Source organism: Dromiciops gliroides, chromosome 6 (assembly GCF_019393635.1).
Source record: "Dromiciops gliroides isolate mDroGli1 chromosome 6, mDroGli1.pri, whole genome shotgun sequence".
NCBI classification, from domain to species: Eukaryota; Metazoa; Chordata; class Mammalia; order Microbiotheria; family Microbiotheriidae; genus Dromiciops; species Dromiciops gliroides.
Window position 1 is genome coordinate 22,818,798 of NC_057866.1, and position 21,850 is coordinate 22,840,647.

The window sequence follows — 21,850 nt, forward strand, 5'->3', positions numbered from 1 at the left end:
TTCAGAACTCGACTAACTTTGGTTAGAGAACTGTGCTAAATAAAGGGTTGGGACTTAGAGTATGACTGAGGAATTCCGTAGGGGAGAAACTTTACAAATAGGAAGGTACAGGGCTGCTTCAGTGGACAGAGAGGAGTCTCTTTTGGTGGGGGATAGAATGTATTATAAAGCTGGAAAGGATGATACCAAATTGGGAAAGTAATGTGAACTTGAGTTGGTAGCAGTAGAAGAAGGTAGAAAGACCTTTTGGGGGATGATGGTAGGGGGAAGAGGGGTAAGCTCCCATATTAGAGTAGCAAGAGTGTAGGGATGTAGGGAGCAGTGGATTGGAGAGAGATGTTACAGAGATGAAGTCAGCATAAATTAGTAGGAGGGTGGGGGTAGTAAATAAAAGAAGACGACCAAGTCTCCCACATTGGGGAGTCAGAGAAGCAAACAACTCTGAAGAGGCTGTTCAGTGGGACCAGTGGAAAGAGGGGAAAAAATAGAAGATAGATTTTCCTGGAGGATTTAATCACAGTATGTATGCACGTGCGTGCACTATTTGTTGAGATCATTTTACTGTCATGAACATCATGTTTATTTAAATGATATAGGCTGAATATAGCCCAAGGGAAATAAGTTGTAGTTGCCACTGTAGACTTTATTGAGGAAATAAGACAAAAGCTAAAGTAGCTTTCTTTTTTTTTTTTAATTTTATAAAAGTATTTTATTATTTTCCAGTTACATGTAAGGATAGTTTTCAACATTTGTTTTTATTGGATTTTTAGTTCCAAATTTTTTTCCTATCCTTCCCCCTCGCCAGGACAGAAAGCAATCTGATAGAGGTTATATATGTACAATCACATTAAACATATTTTTGCATTAGTCATATTGTGAAAGAAGAATCAGCACAAGGGGAAAACCTCAACAAAAAAGGGGAAAAAAACAGCCCAAAGGTAGAAACATTATGGTTCAACCTGCATTCAGAAACCACTGTTCTTTTTTCTGGATGTGGAGAACATTTTCTGTCATGAGTTTAAAGTAACTTTCTAAGCTACGTATTTCTTCTCTGCACATGAACATGTGTCCTCTGCCCATCAAACTGTATTTACTACCGGAACATACCCTGTGTTTTTCAGCTTTTTCGGGTTCCTGGACCCTTCTGTGTCTGTCTGTCTGTCTGTCTGTCTCTCTTTCTCTCTCTCTCTCTCTCTCTCTTTCTCTCTCTCTCTCTCTCTTTCTCTCTACCCCCTAGCTCTTAACTACTAAAATTTTACAAAGTTCAGTTTACATGTTACTTTCTCAGTAAAACTTATCCTGATCCTATCCAGATAGTTATCTCAGACTCTTTCAAACCCCCAATCAATCACCCATTTTTTTTTATCTTTGATTTCCATTTGGGTCTTTTTTGGGTTTTTTTTGGTGAGGCAATTGGGGTTAAGTGACTTGCCCAGGGTCACACAGCTAGTAAGTGTTAAGTGTCTAAGGCCGGAGTTGAACTCAGGTCCTCCTGAATCCAGGGCCAGTGCTCTATCCACTGCACCACCTAGCCGCCCCTGGGTCTTCTATATTTTTAACTCTGAGTTCAGGGACTACCTTTTATTGAATAAGGGAATAACTAACACAGACCTGCAGCTCAATGGGCATTTTAGCTGTACCAATTTTCTGATATTCTTCCTCTTGTTCTTTTAGCTTTCTTGCCTTATCAATAGGGGAGAAAATTTCAGTCTTAGAGTCAGTGCTTTTATTATCTCCTTTCATTCTTATATTTAATATTTTTTCCAAATTTTCCATTGGACTCTTGCAGGGGAAGAAGAGTAAAACAAAAATGCCCTCTCTGGTAAAGAAATGGCAGAGCATCCAGCGGGAACTGGATGAAGAGGAACATTCTAGCTCCAGTGATGAAGACCGGGAATTGACGTCACAAAAGCGAATTGAGGAATGGAAACAACAGCAATTAGTCAGGTAAAGAGATTTATTTATTTATTTGTTTTTAGCTATAGAGGAGGGTTTTTAATCTTTCTACCTGTACCTCTGTCTGAATTTTATCTATTTGGGATAAGTAGATCCACACATAAGAATATTTACCTGATATTCAAGGTCTCATCCACACATGGGCCTTTTTTTTTTTAGTGAGGCAATTGGGGTTAAGTGACTTGCCCAGGGTCACACAGCTAGTAAGTGTTAAGTGTCTGAGGCCGGATTTGAACTCAGGTCCTCCTGACTCCAGGGCCAGTGTTCTATCCACTGCGCCATCTAGCTGCCCCATGGGCCTTTTTTAAGAGCACCTGATTGAATGGCTTTGGGCCATATCTTGTAAAGAGAATTAACTCCCACACGTCTCATATAGAGAACTAATACAAAATACTTGTTGCAGGATAATGAAAAGTATCTTGAAATGTGACCTCAGCTGTCACATGCAAAGAGCATTCTTCAGGTGAAAAACCCAGTAAACTATGACACAAACAGATTTTGTTCCTCCAGCAGGAATTATTAGAGACACTGCCCTCCTCTTCCTCTGATCTAAGGAATCAACCCTCAGGTCCCTTGGGAACAAGAACTGCTGGTTTTTATCTCAGTGTCCTCAGCACCTAGCACTCAGTGGTGTTGGACAAGTAGAAAGCTTATTCAATACATCTGTATTGCTGGAATTAGGGCAGGGAGGAAATCCAAGATTCCTCTGATAATCTTGTTCACTTGGATTGAAAGGGTAGGAATATATGGGAGCTTTCCTATTTCCCATAAAAGAAAACATGCAACTTCTCAGACATGCCACAGAGTAAAATACTGGGTCTATGAGAAGTTCCCATTGCCCGAGAACAAATGAACCTCATGCTTTTTTCTCTCCGTCTGGTGAAGTTATTTGTCCATTGTCTCCACAGTGGCATGGCTGAGAGAAATGCTAACTTTGAGGCCCTTCCTGAGGACTGGCGTGCTCGACTAAAGAGGAGGAAAACAGCTTCGAACACATAATTCATTTGGGTCCTTGTGTTTTATTTTCATGTACAGTTAAGAGTCTTACCGGTTTTACTGTTGTCAAATAAACTGTAAATGTTTTGGGAGAGAGCATTGAATTTCCTGGATTGATGAAAGAGCACATGCAAAACCAGACTTCCTCCCTTTTGAGGATTGGAATCATACTGGCCGCTCTTAAAGGGCCAGGTCCTTGGACTTCCTCTGCTGCCTTTGTTTCTAATGCTGGCCAGTTCTACTTTTTGTGTAGGCTGACAACTTCATCAGTTTGAGGCTGAGGCTGAGGAACAATATTGGGATCACATCCTTAACAGGATATGAAGGAAATGCTCACCAGGCTGAAGGCAGGGCAGGTGGGAAGGGGGTCCTAAGGGTTCGCCCACATCTCTGACGTTTCCACTTTGGAGCCCTTGTGCAGTTAAGCAGAAGGCAGCAACTCTACTTTGTCCCCAAAAGCTTGTTGCTTATACCCTGGTAATCATAGTCTGTGCTTCCAGCCTTGGGCTGCCTGCTGCCCGTATTCTACAATACCAAGGTCCAATAGTTCTCCCAGGCTGACAAGTGTCTGCAATGGTCCCTGTGGTTATTGTCCACGGAGATTTTAGAGCTGAATGTACTCATCTCGATTGAACTCTTTTGTGGAGGCTGGGTTCAGGATTGCACACAAGCAGCAATGTTTGCCATTTGATATCTTGGGCGAAGAAAGGTGGAGTTTTTAATCCCTTGCTCTTAGCGGAATGAGTGTCAGGAGCAGTTGAGTCCAGATTTGTGTGTCCGTGTCTCCATTTGACCCAGATCTCCAGTGCACCTTCCTTCTGTCTCTGCGTTGTACTTAGTCTCTGTAAAGATTCCAGTATTTAAACAGCCGTTCCCTGTTCTTTCTGTATTTTGTATCTTATCACAATCAGGTAAAAGTCACTTTCTTTAAACTGAAGGAAAAGCAAATTGTGTTTTAAAGCTGTTTGTATTTCTCCAGTTTTTGACTTTGTAAATTTGTATATATGCACTAATAAAAAATCTTTTTTATACTTCTGATCCAAGCAATCCTTCTGACTCTCTGAATTCCATTACTATGTAACTAGCCTGTTGTCACACATCAACTTCTAAGTACAAGCAGTTCCCAATTTGCAAACTTTAACTTGCAACAGTTCATTTTATCAGTTGTTTACATTTGGAGCACATTTCTCTATAGAAACAATGTTCTTATACTGTCACTAGGAGTCTCAGGCAGACCAATTAAAGCCTATTCATAATACAAGATGTCTAGTACACTGCTACGTTAATCGTTCTTTGGATCCTAACCACCAAGAGGGACAATGTTTTCCTATTTCCAACTTGAGGTGCCAAAGATAAAAGGTCACCCGCCTCTTGCTACTGTACAGCAGCTGGGAACGCCATAGGCACCTGGTGATGGAACTGGGGAGCAGGGGAGGCAAGCCCCATATTTCTCAAGCTTCACAATTCTTGGGCTCCAGGCTCTCCCCATGTCCCAATTCCAGCCTGTTTGCCTTTCCCTGGACCACTGTAGAGCATCCTATTGGGAACCTGTTGCTCATGAGAAAGAAGAAGTTTGACATACAGGCCAAGCTTTAGATCTGCCTTTGTCAACAGAGTCCCCTTCCTCAGCCTCAGGTCTTTTGTGTGTTTGTATGTAGACATATTTGTAAAATGGAGATACTGTAGTAACCCACCTTGTAAGGAAGGTTTGGCAGGAGGCTTCCATTGAATAAAGTGCTTTTGTTTTATCAACATACTAGAACAATATACCCCATCACCACCTGGGGGCAAGTCTGCCTCAGAGCCTCAAAAGGAGGGTACTGATCTAGATAGCTTTTAAGGACCCTTTTAGATCCTGAGCACAATTCTGTTAGACCCATGTGGTGAGAACCTTGGCGCTTCAGTTAATGCTTAATACTCTGGGCATAGAAAGGGGGAAAAACAGTCCCCAGCCTTGGAGTGTACCAGAGGAAAAAAAACCTGTGCCCAGAGAAGTAAATGCAAAGTTTTACATTTATACAACCCTAAAGTTTTTCACTTCTTTTATTTTTTCCACTTATACTTAGCAACCAGCAATCCGTGGGCCTTAATAGGTATTTCATCATAAAGATTACCATTTCTCCAGGCTGAAGACACCTTTTACTCTGAACAACCATATGCAATCAGTGCCAGTCCTGTCGATTCTTAGTTCCATTTTCTCCACTCAACGCTGATGGCCACCACTGCCTCTTTAAAGAGCATATATGCTAACAAAATAACCCAGCCCAAAAAAGGGAGGAGAGAAAAAGATGCACTTTGTCCATAAACGCTCAAATCTGCTGCTTCTTTCCTTATCCATCCCAGACAACATACAGTACTCCAGTCTTCTGGTACTAGCCCAGCTAGAGCTGGAGAAAGAAATCAGGGTTGCTAGAGAGTCAGGCAACCCGCTCCTACTCATCATGATACCCTCACTTCCCAAGGACTTAACTGGGTCCCTGAGATTAGCATTACCCTTGGTGGCCCCCCAAAAAAGCATAGACTCTAGGGAGAAACATCTTGCACAGATAAGAGTATATATATATTACATACACATGTGAAATATATACAACTGTAGCATGGATCGAACTGGAGGAGTTTACTTGGAGCTGTGCGTGTATGTACTCAGGCCCCTCCATTGCTGAAGAACACAGGGCACTAGCAGCCAGGGCTGATCCCTTGATTGTCCACATCTGGGGGCTCTTATCCAAGATGACTAGTCACTGACCCAGGAAGGGCCTCACCACTCCATTGGGTACAAATGCAATAGAAAGGAGCCACCTCTTTTTTGAGCATGTTGCTTGAGACTTGGGCAGTCTCCCTCCAGACAGGGGCAGGGGTTTAAAATCTCCCCTTCCCCGTTCCCCAGTAACACCATGTAAACGTCATCAAGAGCATACACTTGGACCAGATGTGCCTGGCTGCCTCTCCGGCTTTGTGTCTGTTTCTGAGCTCAGGTAACTCAACAGTGATCCCGAGAGATAATGGACATTTCCAACCTTGGTGGCTACCTCAAGCTCGAGTTCCTGGGTACCTGAGCTGGTGCTGGAAGGCCAGTAGGAGGTACCTCCAACGATGCTTCCACCAAAAGATCTAAGACAAAAGCTAAGAGAAGCACAATATGAATATGAAACATCTGGCCAGCAGTCCCACAAAGTTCTTATTTCTCAAGTAAATTGTTGCTTTATGTTTTAAGGATCCATTAATAATTGCTTGACTTACCATATAAAAATGCTCTAAATCACTATTAATTAGAAAAATGCACATTAAAACAACTTTGAGGGGCAGCTAGGTGGCACAGTGGATAGAACACTGGCCCTGGAGTCAGGAGGACCTGAGTTCAAGTCTGGCCTCAGACACTTAACACTTACTAGTTGTGTGACCCTGGGCAAGTCACTTAACCCTAATTGCCTCACTAAAAACAAAAAACAAAAAAACCAACTTTGAGGTACCACCTCACACCTATCAGATTGGCTAATATGACAGAAAAGAAAAATGATTAATGTTGCTGAGCATGTGGGCCAATGCAGACGTTAAAGCACTGCTCATAGAGCTGTGAACTGATCCAACCATTCTGGAGAGCAATTTGGAATTAGGCCCAAAGGGCAATCAAACTGCACATACCCTTTGACCCAACAACTTCATGTACAAAAATGTAGCAGTTCTTTTTTGTGTGGTGGCAAAGAATTAGACATTGAGGGGATATCCATCAATTGGGGAATGACTGAACAAGCTGTGGTATGTGAATGAAATGGAATACTATTGTGCTATAAGAAATGACAAGCATAATGCAGAAATATGATTAATGGGGGCAGCTAGGTGGCGCAGTGGATAAAGCACCAGCCCTGGATTCAGGAGTACCCGAGTTCAAGTCTGGCCTCAGACACATGACATTTACTAGCTGTGTGACCCTGGACAAGTCACTTAACCCCCATTGCCCCGCAAAAAAACCAACAACAACAACAACAACAACAAAAGAAATATGATTAATGTTATTATGTATATATATATTATATATATAAAAAACCTATATCAGATTACCTGCTGTCTAGGGGAGGGGGGAGGGAGGGAGAAAAATCTGAAATTGGAAAGCTTGTATAAACAAAAGTTGAGAACTATCTTTACATGTAATGGGAAAAAATAAAATACTTTATTTTAATTAATAAAAATAAAAGAAATGACAAGCAGACAAACTTCAGAAAAACCTGGAACTGATGCTGAAGTGAACTGATGCCGACTGATGTGAGCAGAACTAGGAGAACATTGTACACAGTGACAGCAACACTGTATGATGATTAACTATGAATGACTTAGCTATTTCCAGCAACATGATCCAAGAGAATTCCAAAGAGCTCATGATGAAAAATGCTATTCACATCCAGAGAAAGAACTGATGGAGTCTGAGTGCAGATCAAAGCATACTATTTTCACTTTATTTTTTCATGTTTTTTTTCCTTTTGGTCTGTTTCCTTTGCAACATAACTAACATGGAAATATGTTTTACATGTTTGCACACATATAACCTATATCGAATTGTTTACTGTCTTAGGGGGGAGGTGAGAGCAAAAGGGAAAATTGGAACTCAAAATTTTTAAATGTATGTTAAAATTTGTCTTCACATATAATTAGAAAAAATAAAATTCTATAAAATAAAACATACTTGCTTAAGAATCTTTTGTGTTTTAAGTATATTTTTTGTGCTGGAGAAAATAAAAGGATATGCTATACTTGATGTAGTTGAGTACTTGGTACACTGGGCAATAGTTCTAGAAGGGATCCTCAGTCTCTAAGATAAGCTTGGCCTAAGCATCATTGTAGAACTTTCCCCTGGAATTCTGGGATGGGGTGTATAACTAAGCTTAGAGAAGAAATGTCTGACTCCCCTCTTTGAGGGGTGAGTCATTCAGTCAACTCAGAGTGAGAAGTCTAGGATGATGCTCAGGTTGCAAACTCCATTAGGAAGTCTGAGAGTGGGGAGGGTTTGAGGCGAAAGAGGGTTCAGTTTGAGATTTCCAATAGGCAGTTGGAGATAAGGATGTGGAGATTAGGAGTTAAGGGCCAGATGAGTAGATCTGAGAATCAGGGGGCATAAAGATGATCATTGAATCTATGGGAGCTGATGAGATCACCCAGTGAAATAGTATAAAGGGAATAGAAAGAGTAGAGGGTCCAAGACAACATCTCGGGGAACTCCCTTCATTATCAGGGATGAAGACCCACCCAGCAAAGGAGATTGAGAAGAAGCAAACGGGAGAGAGCAGCGTCACAAAAACCTAGAGAAAGCATCAGATAACAAGAGGATGATGGACAAAGAGGACAAGAAGGATGAGAACTGAGAAAAGGCCATACAATTCGGGAGGAGAACAAGCATTTATTAAGCATCTACTATGTGCCGGGAACTGACCGACACAAGTTCTACAAACGTTACCTCCTTTGATAATTGGCCATTAAAGACAGTAACTGGTGACTTAACAATTAAATGGAGAGATCACTGGTAACTTTGGAGAGAGGATGAGGATGGGAGGAAGGCGGCAGAGGGTTTGGAAGATAGTGAGAGGAGAGGACGGGGCTGACTCGGCCCCCTGGATGCTGTGAGCTAGGGAATGAATGAATGAACGAACGAACGAACGAATGAACAAGTGAACGAGTGAGTGAATGAGTGAATGAACGAATTGACGGACGAAGGGACGGAGCAGCTCCCCTAGCACCCCGGCTTCCGTTAGGTATAAACTGGCTTCTGGCGGCCCAGGGGCGGAGCCTCTGCGGGGCGCTGGTCACGTGGCACACCGCTCCTTTTCCCCCTTCAGTCCAATCTCCCGACATGCTCCGCCCGCAAGCGTACAGCCCCGAGCCTGAGCACCTACCGATCCCAGCCGAGAGGGGGCGGGGCTCCGGGGCACGCGCCCCTAGGTTCCCACAGCAATGGCGCGTGCGTCCCACACGTTGCGCTTCCGGGTTCGCAGCGCCGTTGCCAGGCAACCCCCGGGTGTTCGTTCAGGGGTCAGCGCTGGGCTCCAGGAGCCTCCCGTGCCAGGTGCGGAGCTCGGGGTCTCCTGCACGAAGCCCTCGCAGAGCCTTGGCCGCCCAAGGGTTAGGGCTGCAGGGGAGCTTAGAGAGCATCTTAGTCCAGCCCCCCACCCCCAATTTACAGATGGGGAGACTGAGGCCCAGAGAGGGCCAGGGACTTGCCCAAGGTTACACAGGTAGTAAGTGGTGGCAGAGTCGGGATTCGAACCCAGGGCCCCTGGGTCCAAATTCCAGATGTTGGGGGAGGTCATCAGTCTCTCCCAGCTTCTTCACCAGCTTTCTAGGGTCTGTCCTGATGTCGATTTCAGCCTGACTCCTCGGGCCTTCCTCTCCTCCCCATCACTTCTGTCGCCTCTGTGCCCCCCACCCCATCCACTGCCTAGTAGGGACCTCCAGCCAGTTTGTGAGGCGAGGAAATGGGTGGGGGCTCAGGGAACCGAGGGGAGCCAGGCACGTCCTCTTCTTCCACACCACACCCACCTTAGGGGGTGCCCCACCCAGGCCCCATCTTCCAACCTCCCTCCCACCCTCCTGGGAGTTTAGGTAAGGCAGCAGGCATTTCCCTAAACAGTGGGAATGGGGGGAGGGTGGGGAAGGGGGGCGCCGAAAGAGGAGCGGGGTGGGTTTGGGTTGTCATGTTCCGATCTTTTAGCTTTTTTCAAACAAGGAGCTGCCTGTTTGCAAACTTAGGATACAAGGCTGGGTCCCCTGACATGACTAGTCTGCAGCCCGTGAGCCGAGAATAACATGTATCCAGTGTTAGCCACAGAGCTGAAGCAGGTCAGTATTCTTCTCCCCGCTCCCCCCCCTCCCCCCCCCCCCCGTGGTGCCCAAACACCCATCCAAAAAGTAGATCCCAGGAGGTGCCTGGGAAATGTGCTAGATGGTACATTCTGATGGAAGGGCCAGGGATTTTCTCCCCCCAAATACTGCCGGGCTTTGCCATTTCCTCCTCCGGTGGATTGAGGCAAAGAGGTTCAGTGACTTGTCATATAGCTAATAAGTGCCCTAGGCTGTATTTGTATTCAGGTCTTCCTGACTCCAGGCCCAGTGCTCTATTCACTAGGATCAATCTAGCTGCCCCAGGCCCTTTACAAATGTCATTTAATCCTCACAGCCACCCTGAGGGGTAGGTACTATGAACAAAAATCATATATACTATTATCATTCTCCTCCCCATCTAAGGTCCCCTGCTCCTCCTACATGGCAGATACTTGTTTGTCCTTCATTCCTGAAGAAGACTATGACATCAGGGTGATGTCACCACTTGCAGGGAATTGGATTTAAGTGAGGGAGGGCTGTGCAAGGTCACTAAGCTCTCTCCTCTAGAGCCATTTGGGTCCAGTGGCAAGATATAGGTCAGGACAACTGGAGATGGCCTTGGATGTTTAAGGCACTGGGGTTAAGTGACTTGCCCAGGGTTGCAGAGCTAGTAAGTGTCTGGGGTGATATTTGAACTCAGGTCCTCCCAACTTCAGGGCTACTGCTCTATCCGCTATGCCACCTAGCTGCCCATGTAAGATAATTACCATGTGAGTGAAAGAGCAGGAACCCCATCCTTTGGCCCAGCTGCAGGAGCATTGTACTTACCATCCCTGTCTGACTTAGTAGATGATAGCTTTAAGAGGGGAACTGCCTTGGGGCAGCTAGATGGCGCAGTGGATAGAGTACTGGCCCTGGAGTCAGGAGTACCTGAGTTCAAATCTGGCCTCAGACACTTAACACTTACTAGCTGTGTGACCCTGGGCAAGTCACTTAACCCCAATTGCCTCACTAAAAAAAAAAAAAAAAAGAGGGGAACTGCCTGACCTAGGCATCCTTTCCTTCCCTAGAATTTCAAAGATCCTTATGATGCCTTTATGAACCACCATCTTCAATATTATGGATACTTCAAAGGTAAGAAATAAAGCTTATCAGGGAACGAATCTTATTCATTCAAAATATGTCCAGGAGGTGGCAGTCCTATCTATTAACTGGAGAAAAGAAAGCAAGGTCAAGTGATTTGCCAAAGGTTCTCATGAGCAAATAAAGTTGAAAAGTGAAGACACAGCTCCAAAAATTATTGGAAATTCAGCTCAACAAGCCCGATGCCTGCTGTTCTTGTGCCTGCCGTATGCCTGGGACCAAAGGGCTGCCAATGGTGCATCCTTTCTATATTCAAAAATATTCTTACAAATGTTCATTGCTTGCAAACAATTTTCAAAAGAGCACTATCCGGGGCAGCTAGGTGACATAGCGGATAAAGCACCAGCCCTGGATTCAGGAGGACCTGAGTTCAAATCCAGCCTGTGAAATATTTTTTAATTGACTAGCCTAATTTTGGGGGGCCTAATCTGTGGATGACTAATCTGGGGACTTTGGACTATTTGGCTATCTGACTTCGTTAATTTAATATGGGCCGTTTATAAAGTTCCACCACACTGCTCCCAAACTGATAAGCACAGGATTAAGAAGCCTCTTAACCAAATAATCAAAGCAGAGTTTATTTATGAGATACTGTTGAAAATTAAGAATACAGGGAAATAAAGTACAACCTGACTGCTTTCCTGTGGTCTCTTTCCACTGCGTCTCTTTCCCACCTGCTGCCCTTCGATCTTCTTGAATACAACAAGGGCCTTAGCTGCCTCCGGCCTCAGGGCACGTTACACTTTCCCTGGTTTGTATTAAGGCCTGTAACCTTGTCAGCCCTGTCTCTCCATCCTTGTCCCTGCTCCCCTCTAGTCACCCCTCTCCAATCTCGTCTCTCTATCTAGTCCGTCCCCCCACTCCTGTCTCCCTCCCAGGTCTATATATACCTTTTCTTCTCTCCACTCAAATCTCGGGGCTTCCTTCGCCCCCACAGACCAAGCTAATCTGCCAGCCAGGGCTGCGGCTGGGGGGGTGTGCTCTCAAGCCTCATGCCTCAGCACAGGCTATCCTTCAGATAGCTCCGCTCAGGTCGGAGGGAGCTGGGGCTTTTTTTTCTCCCCCAGCTGTCTGACCTGGTGTCTTGTATAGCCCACGGGGCTTTTTCTCCTCAGCTGAAGCTGAGGAGGAGGGGGAGAGACCCTGAGGGCCTAAGGCTTTCTAATCTCATCCTAAAGGTAGGGTCCCCAAATCAAAATAAATTTCCACAAGCCTCAGACACTTGACACTTACTAGCTGTGTGACCCTGGGCAAGTCACTTAACCTCATTTCCCCACCAAAAAAAAGTTAAAAAAGAATGGGGAATTGTCTTGAATCATTGTATTGCTAAGAAGAGCTAAGTTATTACAGCTGATTATCACACAGTATTGCTTATAGTACAATAATATTGTATTACATTCATATCCATAATTTTTGTGCTCATTCCCCAATTGAAGATTACCCTCTTAGTTTTCAGTTCTTCGCTACTATAAAAAAAAGTTCCCATATTTTCATACATAGGTACCCTTTTCTCTTTTCTTCAGTCTTTTTGGGGTATAAGCATACTAATGGTATGCCTGGGCCAAAAGATATATATGCTTTAATGATTTTGCTAATTCTAAGTTGTTTTCCAAAATGACAATTCCAATGAACGTACCAGTTTACAACTTTACCAACAGTGTATTAACATGTCTGGTTTTTTGCAGCAATTCTCCTCAATAATTGTCATTTTTGGTCATCTTTGTCAATTGGATAGTTATGAGGTTGAAAGTCAGTAATTTTAATTTATATTTTCTTGATTATTAATGATTTGGAGCATTTTATATGGTTCTAAACAATTTTAATTTCTTCCTTTGACTATGCGTGTGTGTATGTATGTATGTATGTATTTCCCTAATTAACTCTTCCTTCAAATTTTCCCTTCATTGGTTTTGTTTGTGTAGAAAAATTTTAATTTTAGGTCATCAGAATTGTTTATTTTATCTTTTGTGATTTTGTCTATCCTTTGTTTGGTTATAAACCCATCCATAGTTGCAGAAGATATTTTCTTCTTTGCTTCTCTGTTATGTTAATGATATGACCTTTTATGTCTAAGTCATATATCTCTTTGGAGCTTATCTTGGTATATGGTGTGAGATGCTGGTCTGTACCTAATTTCTGCCAGACTTCTTTTTAGTTTTGTCAGAAATTTCTGTTGAATAGTATGAATCCTCATCTCAGGAGTTGGGGATCTTTGGATTTTTTTTTTCCAGAGCAATGAGGGTTAAGTGACTTGCCCAGGATCACACATCTAGTAAGTGTCAAGTGTCTGAGGCCGGATTCGAACCTTTGGATTTATTGAATACTATTCTACTATGCTTGTTTGCTTCTGTATGTTATATATCTAATTAGTTCTATTGATCATTAGTGGGGTTTTAAGAGGCAGGAATGGTAAGGCCATTTCATGTATATAGAACATAATGAGCAAAGGCATAGAGGTAGGATAGCATAGGACCTGTGTGGGGGACAAGGGAAGTTTGACTAGAGCATAGCACAGAGGAGTAGTGGGAAACAAAACTAGAAAGGTAGAGGGGCATCATATTCAGGGGAATTGATCTTCTATTTGATAAATGATAGGGAACCATCAAACTGTTTTGAGCAGAATAGTGACTTACTCATATCTATAGAGAATATTAAACAAGTAGAAGTCTGAAAGATGTATTGAAGGGCTAAAAGAGCAGAGGCAGCAAGGCCAGTTATATGGTTATCTGTATAGTCTAGATGAGGGCCTAAACCAGAAGGGTAATTTAGGAAGAGAGAGCAAGATAAACTGTCAAAGTCAGAACTTTAGGACTGACAACTAATTGGAGGGAGAAGGCAAGGGGGGGAAATCAAAGAAAACACTTAAGTTCTGTGATGATTAAAAAGTTGAGACATAGTTTCTGGGTAATTTGATCATTTTATTAATAAAGTCAATAGGTTATTAATAAAAGGATGTTCATTTGGCCATCTTTTTCAAACCAAAGACAGGGGTGGTGGTGGTGGTGGTGGTGGGATTCATGGTTTTTAAAACCTTGAAACTGTCTGTTGTTAATGGGACTAAGAGTTGACCCCCTGCACAGAGAGATCATCTCCACTCAGATTATCCCAGGCTTGGGCTATCAATTCAAATAATGTATTCCCTCTTCAATTCCCCCCACTCCCAGTAACCCTGTCCAGGACAGAGACTATATTTATCTATATAGGCTTCTGCTTTATAGACAAAAGGATCTGTCTACACTCAAGCTTAAGAATACAATAAGCTTTGGAACCCTAGATTAAATTCCTTGAATGGTTGCTTGAGGTGTGACCTAGTTTGAAGAGAGTCAATGCAATCTCATTATTAGTGATTGAAATTCAACAAAAACTTGGATTAAGTCAGTATGTAGGAAGAAGGGAAGAACTCTGAATCTCCCCGAAATTATTATTAATAGTCATTTATCACAATTCTAAACATGGGTGATAGGAGAAATGATGGTGCCGTTAAGAAAATCAGTAAAGTCAGTGCAGCTAGGTGGTGCACTGGATAAAGCACTGGCCCTGGATTCAGGAGGACCTGAGTTCAAATCCAGGCTCAGATATTTGACACTTACTAGCTACGTGACCCTGGGCAAGTCACTTAACCTTCATTGCCCCACAAAAAAACAAACCAAAACAAAACAAAAATAGTCATTTATCACAATTCTGAACATGGGTGATAGGAGAAATGATGGTGCCGTTAAGAAAATCAATAAAGTCAGGCAGCTAGGTGGTGCAGTAGATACAGCACCAGCCTTGGATTCAGGATGACCTGAGTTCAAATCCAGCCTCCGACATTTGACACTTACTAGTTGTGTGACCCTAGGCAAATCACTTAACACCCCACATGTAAATTTTTTTTTAAATCAGTAAATTAAAAAGGGGAGAACAGGTTTTTTGGGAGAAAATTATGTTCAATTTGGGACAATGTTGATTTTCAGTAACAATTGAACATTCCTGTAGGCACTTTTTTTTTAATTAATAAAGCATTTTATTTTTTTCCCCGTTACATGTAAAGATAGTTCTCGACTTTTGTTTATACAAGCTTTCCAATTTCAGATTTTTCTCCCTCCCTCCCCTCCCTCCCCCCTCCCCTAGACAGCAGGTAATCTGATATAGGTTATATATATATATATACACACATAATAACATTAATCATATTTCTGCATTAGTCATGTTATAAGAGAAAAATCAGGGCAATGATGAAAAACCTCAAAATAGAAAAAACATCAGCACCAAAAACAAAAGAAATAGTATGGTTCATTCAGCATCTATACTCCGCAGTTCTTTTTTTTTTTTTTCCTGGATTTGGAGATCCTCTTCTATCATGAGTTCCCTGGAACTCTTCTGTACCATTGCATTGGTGAGAAGAATATAGTCCATCACAGTAAATCAACACTCAATGTTGATGATACTGTGTACAATGTTCTTCTGGTGTAGGCACTTTTGATGTGGGATGGGTTTAATTGATCAAATTGATCGTGAGTCATCCCAAAAGAATTACAAGACTCAGTGACTCAGTTTCCCAAGTTTTATTGCAATACTATGAGTGACCACAGGGAGGGCACCATGGAGGTGTGTCTCGAATAGGGAAAGAAAAAACAGTTATATATATAGTATGGATAAATTGATTATCAGTCTCATTATAATAATCTCCACTTTAGGGAAATACAGGGGAGGGCTTATCCTGATTTGGAGTTCCTGGGTGCTTAAGCCAACTCCTGAGGCAGGTACCTTTTTCCCTGGAGGTGTGTTTTTGGGGTTTACATGTCATAAAGTGAATCTGGGGACAAATTTGGCCTTTTTTGTGCATGTTACCTTTTCATTCCTATGCCCAGTTTCTGAATATTTTCATTTATCAACTAGAATTTCTATAGCCTTTCTCTGTGTCTTTGTTATAGTTAAGGTCTCTGTGACCTGCCTCTTTATGTTCTTATGAATGGTGATTAATGTGGGTAACAAGAGCCTAGGCCCTGACTTGTATTAATGAAGGCCCAAGTCTTACATTATCCACTGATCCCTTTTGGAGCTGGTGCCTGTAAGTTATAGCCCCTCTTGGAGTTCAGATCTAACTTAGAGCTCGGGTCTTAAGTTTGTCTGTTAACCCTTTCTTTGCCTCCTACATCATTTTAAGATATTGGTCTGAAACTTAGGGCAAAAGTTAGAGCTGTAGCTGTTGATTTAGCATTCATATGTGTAGAGATAATAGTTGAAGACAGGAGTAAATGTGATCACTAGGAAAAGAGTATAGATAAAGAAAAGGAAGATAAAACTCTGGACAATATCCATATTAAAGGGTCGTGAAGAGGAAGAGAAGTCAGCAAAGGAGACTGAAGGAATTGTTAGAGGTAGGAGAGGAACTAGGAGAGGATGTCTCAGAAGCCATCAAAAGTGAAGAAATAGGGGGCAGCTAGGTGGCGCAGTGGATAAAGCATCAGCCCTGGATTCAGGAGGACCTGAGTTCAAATCCAGTCTCAGACACTTGACACTGTATGACCCTGGGCAAGTCACTTAATGCTTATTGCCCTGCCCCCCCCCCCAAAAATGAAGAGATGTCAAGGAAAGTGAGGACTGAGAACAGGCCACTGGGAGATTCAGGTGGAAGGATTCTGTATATAATTTGATATTCTTTTTTACATCTTGGAAGAAAGGTCAGGACTGTTGGTATAGATGTTTGAGTTATCTGTATATAACTACCCTTTGAGAGGGCAGTTTCCATGGAGTGATGGCTACCAAAGCCTGAGTGTGAAGGAGGTTGGGGGAAGGAGTGGTTATTGAGGAGTTGCTGGCGTCAGATTTGGCAGTGAAAAGGAGAGGTGGCACGGTGTCTTGATGGGGTAGATAGTGTAGGGGAAAGGCTTTTATTTAAAGGGTTGGGAAATTCACTTATAGGCAGATGGGAAGGAGCCAACAGGGGAAAGATTGAAGAAACAAGAGAGAGTAATTAATCACGGGAGAGAAATCCTGCAAGAAGTGGGTTTAAAGCAAAAACACTGGTAGAAGAATGAACCTTGGCAAGGAAGAGAGACCAAGTACAGACAAGTTCAGAAGTGGGAGGAGGGAGTGGAGGGAGCACCCGTAAGATGGCCCCCATTTCCTCACTGAAGAGGAAGTTGGGTTCTTAGCTGGGAATATGGACTATGTGGAGGAGTGGAGGAAAGAGCAGTTGCTGTGGGGAATGAAAATAGGTGCCATTTGTGAGGCACATTGTAGAGGAAATTCAGCATGGGGAGCGAAGTTAGACAAGTTTGACCTCTGTTATCTCCATGTTCCTGTGGTTCTGTTCTGTGGGATGGCAGAGCGAGCCCCATTTTGGTTTTGTGACCCATATTTTAATTTAAACTCCTCCCTATAGGGCCGCCATCCAGAATGAGTGGAGGGTGAGCTTTAGATGTTATTCCCCCTAGTCTTCTACCAGATAATTCCATAAAGAGTATGAAACCGACTTGGAATGTTGGCAAGGCTTGAATTCTAATGGTCACAATGGTAGGGCTATTTCCATCGTCCTAAGCTTAAGTTTGTCATGTGATGAGTGTTTCAGCCCCCTTAATTAAGCGTTTGCTTTTAGCTCAGGGTGATGGTTTGCCAAATGCTACTAAACATCAGGATACTTGGGAGAGGCATCCTCAATACCTGTTCAAGGGGAATATCCGGAAGAGAAGCGATTTGAATCAGGATACTTTGCAAGAGGAGAAGCTAATATGTAAGTACTGGAGAGTGAGTGTGAGCCAAAGGCTGTCTTATCCGACAGAAAAAGCCCAGGGGGCCCAGAGAGGTAGTTAAGGGCCAATTGCTCTGCCCTGCCACCGTGGCTCTTGTCCCAAGTGTCCCACTTAGCAGTGGGTCGCCACTGCCAAGAATTTGGGGAGTGGGGTTCATAAAAGGGCTATTTATCTTTGTATCTCTCCCAGCCCTTCAACACATAGAGGCAATAATGACTTCTTGAACACTATGGAGCATTTATAATACAAATTACAAAGCAAAACAAGTTTCCATGTTGACCACGTTCAAAAACATTTGTCTCATTTTGCATATTAATTCACCAACTTTCTGTCTTAAGTCAAAATTGTTTCTCTTTATAATGTTATTGTCATTGGGTAAGTTCTTCACCTGGGTCCCTTCATGTCAGGCTATATCAGTTCATAGAGGTCTTTCACGTACTGTAACTTGTTCAGCCATTCTCCAAAGATGCAAAACCCATTAGTTTCCAGCTCTTTGGTCCCACAAAAATAGCAGCTATAACTGTTTTTGTATGTATGGGGCCTTTTCTTCTTTCTTTCATCTCTTCTGTTGAGATTAAAATTATATGGGGTTAGGGGCAGCTAGGTGGCGCAGTGGATAGAGCACCGGCCCTGGAGTCAGGAGTACCTGAGTTCAAATCCGGCCTCAGACACTTAACACTTACTAGCTGTGTGACCCTGGGCAAGTCACTTAACCCCAATTGCCTCACCAAAAAAAAAAAAAATTTTTTTAAATTAGAAGCTACTGTAACAGTTTGGGGACAGTAAGCATTTATTTAAACATATTAAATATAAAGAGAGAGAGAGAGAGCACATTGCTCAGAAGATCAGAAGGCCTGTCTGGGATAGAGGGGAGAGAGAATCATCTGCTTCCTGCCTTCTTGCCCATTCCAAGCCAAGAGAGTGAGTCAGAGCAGATGCTTCCTGCGGTCAGGAGCAGAGGCAGCCCTTAGACACTACTTAAAGCTAATTGTCTAGCATCATTTAAATCTACTGGTTCAGTGGACTTGAGGGTGGTCCATGAGCAGTACACGCTGACATCAGAGTACAGAGGGCAGACCCTCTGAGGGGAAAAGTTTTCAAGTAGGTCTGCTTTTTAGTGAAGTAACTTCTTGTAGATAGTCAGCAAGGTCATTCTACATTTCCTTTGAAATTCTTCTGACTCTGGGCTGGCCTTAAGAAAGGTCAGGCAAGGCTCTCTGGACTAGGCCCTCGAGTCGGGGCCTCTGGGAGTCTCAAAACCCCATTGTTTTCTCACACTTCAGTCCTATTTGTGGTATCACTAGGTCAAAGAACATACACGGCTTAGTATCTTTCATAGTTTGGAAGGGAGACTCATCTTCCTGAGTTTAAATCTGGCTTCAGACCCTTCCTAGCCATGTGACCCTGGGAAAGTCACTTGACCCTCATCTGTCAAATGAGCAGGAGAAGGAAATGGCAAACCGCTGCAGTTATGTCTGCCAAGAAAACCCCAAATGGGGTCACAAAGCGTCAGATACAACTGAAAGGACTGAACAATGACAACAAATATCCCACAGATATCTTAAACTCCACTCCACACATACGAAACAGAACTCATTCTCTTTCCCCAAAACCTTTCCCTGTTCCAAATCTCCCTCTTATTGTCCAGTTAGCCAGGCTTAGGATCTTGGAGTCCTCCTCACTCTCATTCCACATCTACAGGTTGTTGCCAAAACTTGTCACATCTACTTTCACAACATCTCTCGTGGATGTCACTTACATGATCTTCAGGGTGGCTCAGGCCCTCTTCCCTCTCTCTTGAACTTCTGCCTTATGATCTGTCTCCTGGCTTAAGTCTCTCCCCAATCTTTTTTTTTTTTTTTTAGTGAGGCAATTGGGGTTAAGTGACTTGCCCAGGGTCACACAGCTAGTAAGTGTTAAGTGTCTGAGGCCAGATTTGAACTCAGGTATTCCTGACTCCAGGGCCGGTGCTCTATCCACTGCACCACCTAGCTGACCCAATCTCTCCCCAATCTTGACTGCACTACCAAGGTTTGACAGTGTCTCACACACACACACACACACACACACACACAGACCCTTTGCTCACTAAGCTCTTGTGGCTCCCTAGTACCTCTAGGATCAAATAGAAAGTAGTATTTGGGGGCATCTGGGTGGTGCAGTGGATAAAGCACCAGCTTTGGATTCAGGAGGACCTGTTCAAATCTGGCCTCATTGCCCCAGGTAAGGGGCCAGGACAGATAACCACTGAGTAGTGATTATCTTTGTTATTATTCCCCACTGTTAGCCTGGGTAGTCATGACTTTACTGGATGTGAGCTACATTTGGTTTAGGAAAGTGCTGGGGATGCCGCTTTGGAGCAGCTGTTGAATGAGGTAGCCATTCTTGAGCTCTTTAAAAATGACTCAGTCTTGTCTCATCTGTGCCAGGGAACTCATGTGCCTCCCCCACCACTGGGCTTGTGTCCCAAATGGAGACAACCAATACCTGGTTCTTCAAATCTGGATCATCTTCATTTTCTCAAGACAGTAAGTTGAAACGTTTACCTAGAAGAAAAATTTGACTTGAATGTATAATACTTAAATTTACCCACGTAACTTAGAGTAGATACTGCAATAATCTAGATTTTGTTCCCCAAATCTGCCAGATATTTATATAGATAGCAGCTATGGCATCCCCCTCTCATCTGTTCAGCCCCTCAAATAGTTCCCTCAGATTCAGAATATTCTCTGGGCCCCTGTCCACTCAAAGCCATAGTTTACCAATTCTCCAGCCAAGTGTTTATTGTTTTTCTCTAGTCACCCATAGTTCAAAGGAAAGACACTGAATGAAATAGCATAGTAAGGAGATTTGTAATAGGCCAATTCCACCATAAATATGGGGTGCTCTCCCTAACAAATAGTGATACCATCAGTGGCAGTGAGTGGACTTGGGGTTTATACTACAGAGCACACACATGGAGAGCTAGCCTCCCATGACTGTCACTGCTGTTCTCTCTGGGCTCACTCCCCATGACTTCATGTTGTTCCTTGGATGTATGTATTTCCAGTCTCCTCTCTTAAGGGCCACCTGCTGGCCATCTCTGTAAGGCTTCTAACCCAGACTGAGCCAGAGTGCCTCAGTCTAAGATCAGGGGAATCAGAGCCCTCTCTTCCAGACAACTATCTCACTTAGGGTTAGACATTCCCAACCACTCCCTGCTTCAAAATGCAAATGAATTTGAGCCAGAAGGAAATGAGGCAAGGTTTGTCAGCTACCTGAGCATCTGTTAGCAACAAAAGCTTTGTTACTTTTCTGGTCTGTCTCCAATATCCAAGTTCATGAACATAAGAGACCGCTAGCATGGCCCCCTAGAAAGAGCCCTGGGGTTGGAGCAGGGCACGTGTTAGAAGCCAGGCTCCGGGATGTGCTGCCTTTATATTGCTCTGGACTTCAGCTTCTTCAGCTGTAAAATGAGGGCATTGTAGCTCTAAATCCTTTGTTCCTCCTTTCTCCTCCAATCCCGAGATCTTCCCCCCCCCCCAGGGCAATGAGGGTCAAGTGACTTGCCCAAGGTCACATAGCTAGAAAGTGTCAAGTGTCTGAGGCCAGATTTGAACTCAGGTCCTCCTGAATCCAGGTCCCATGCTTTATCCACTTCACCACCCAGCTGCCCCCAATCCTGCAATCTTTAAAAACACTTTCATTTATTTTTAGCATTCTTTTCTTTTTAAATTTTGAGTTCCAAATTCTCTCCTCTTCCACCCCCTCCCACACTCACAAAGAAGGCAAGCAATATATCAGTTATACATGTGAGATCATGTAAGACGTATCTCCATATCAGCCAAATTTCCCCCCAAAAAGCAAGAAATGATAAAGAAAGTGGGGAAATTATGCTTCATTCTGCACTCAGAAGCCATCAGTTCTCTCTGGAGGCAGATTGCATTTTTTTATCATGAGTCCCTTGGAATTGTCTTGGATCATTGTATTCATCAGAGTGGCCTCCTTTATTTCTTTTGGAGATCATTGGCCCTTCCCTTCTCTCCCAACAGTTTCACCATCTGCTTCCTGATAACTGAGATGTCTTTATTATCAGACAAAAAATATTCATTCCATGATTAAGATGGCTTAAAAAGATAAATATGAGAGTAAACTGAGGAGTGGGGGGAAGAAGGTGTACATTAGTGTGAATCAGTTTTATTCAAAGCATACCTGAGGTTAGTGCTATCCTT

At 43.2% G+C, this 21,850-nt stretch overlaps 2 protein-coding genes across 18 annotated transcripts in view; both read left to right on the forward strand.

The window, feature by feature from the left end:
- FNBP4 (formin binding protein 4) overlaps window positions 1-3,990 on the forward strand; it is a 28,123-nt gene extending 24,133 nt beyond the window's left edge. For all 5 annotated transcript variants that reach the window (XM_043969979.1, XM_043969981.1, XM_043969976.1 and 2 more), the window contains 2 exons: window positions 1,790-1,947; window positions 2,865-3,990. In XM_043969979.1, coding sequence (XP_043825914.1) covers window positions 1,790-1,947; window positions 2,865-2,955 — 249 coding nt within the window. In that variant the 3' untranslated portion in view covers window positions 2,956-3,990. The remainder of the gene's footprint in view (window positions 1-1,789; window positions 1,948-2,864) is intronic.
- Window positions 3,991-8,869: 4,879 nt separating this feature from the next.
- Window positions 8,870-21,850, forward strand: part of AGBL2 (AGBL carboxypeptidase 2) — a 74,002-nt gene continuing 61,021 nt past the window's right edge. For 9 of the 13 annotated variants that reach the window (XM_043973355.1, XM_043973359.1, XM_043973357.1 and 6 more), the window contains exons 1-5: window positions 8,870-9,004; window positions 9,688-9,777; window positions 10,830-10,893; window positions 17,486-17,620; window positions 20,069-20,167. In XM_043973355.1, the coding sequence (XP_043829290.1) occupies window positions 9,745-9,777; window positions 10,830-10,893; window positions 17,486-17,620; window positions 20,069-20,167 (331 nt within the window). In that variant the 5' untranslated portion in view covers window positions 8,870-9,004; window positions 9,688-9,744. Of the gene's footprint in view, window positions 9,174-9,687; window positions 9,778-10,829; window positions 10,894-17,485; window positions 17,621-20,068; window positions 20,168-21,850 lie in introns of all 13 variants that reach the window. The other 4 variants (XM_043973367.1, XM_043973368.1, XM_043973366.1 and 1 more) reach the window with 2 other exon arrangements.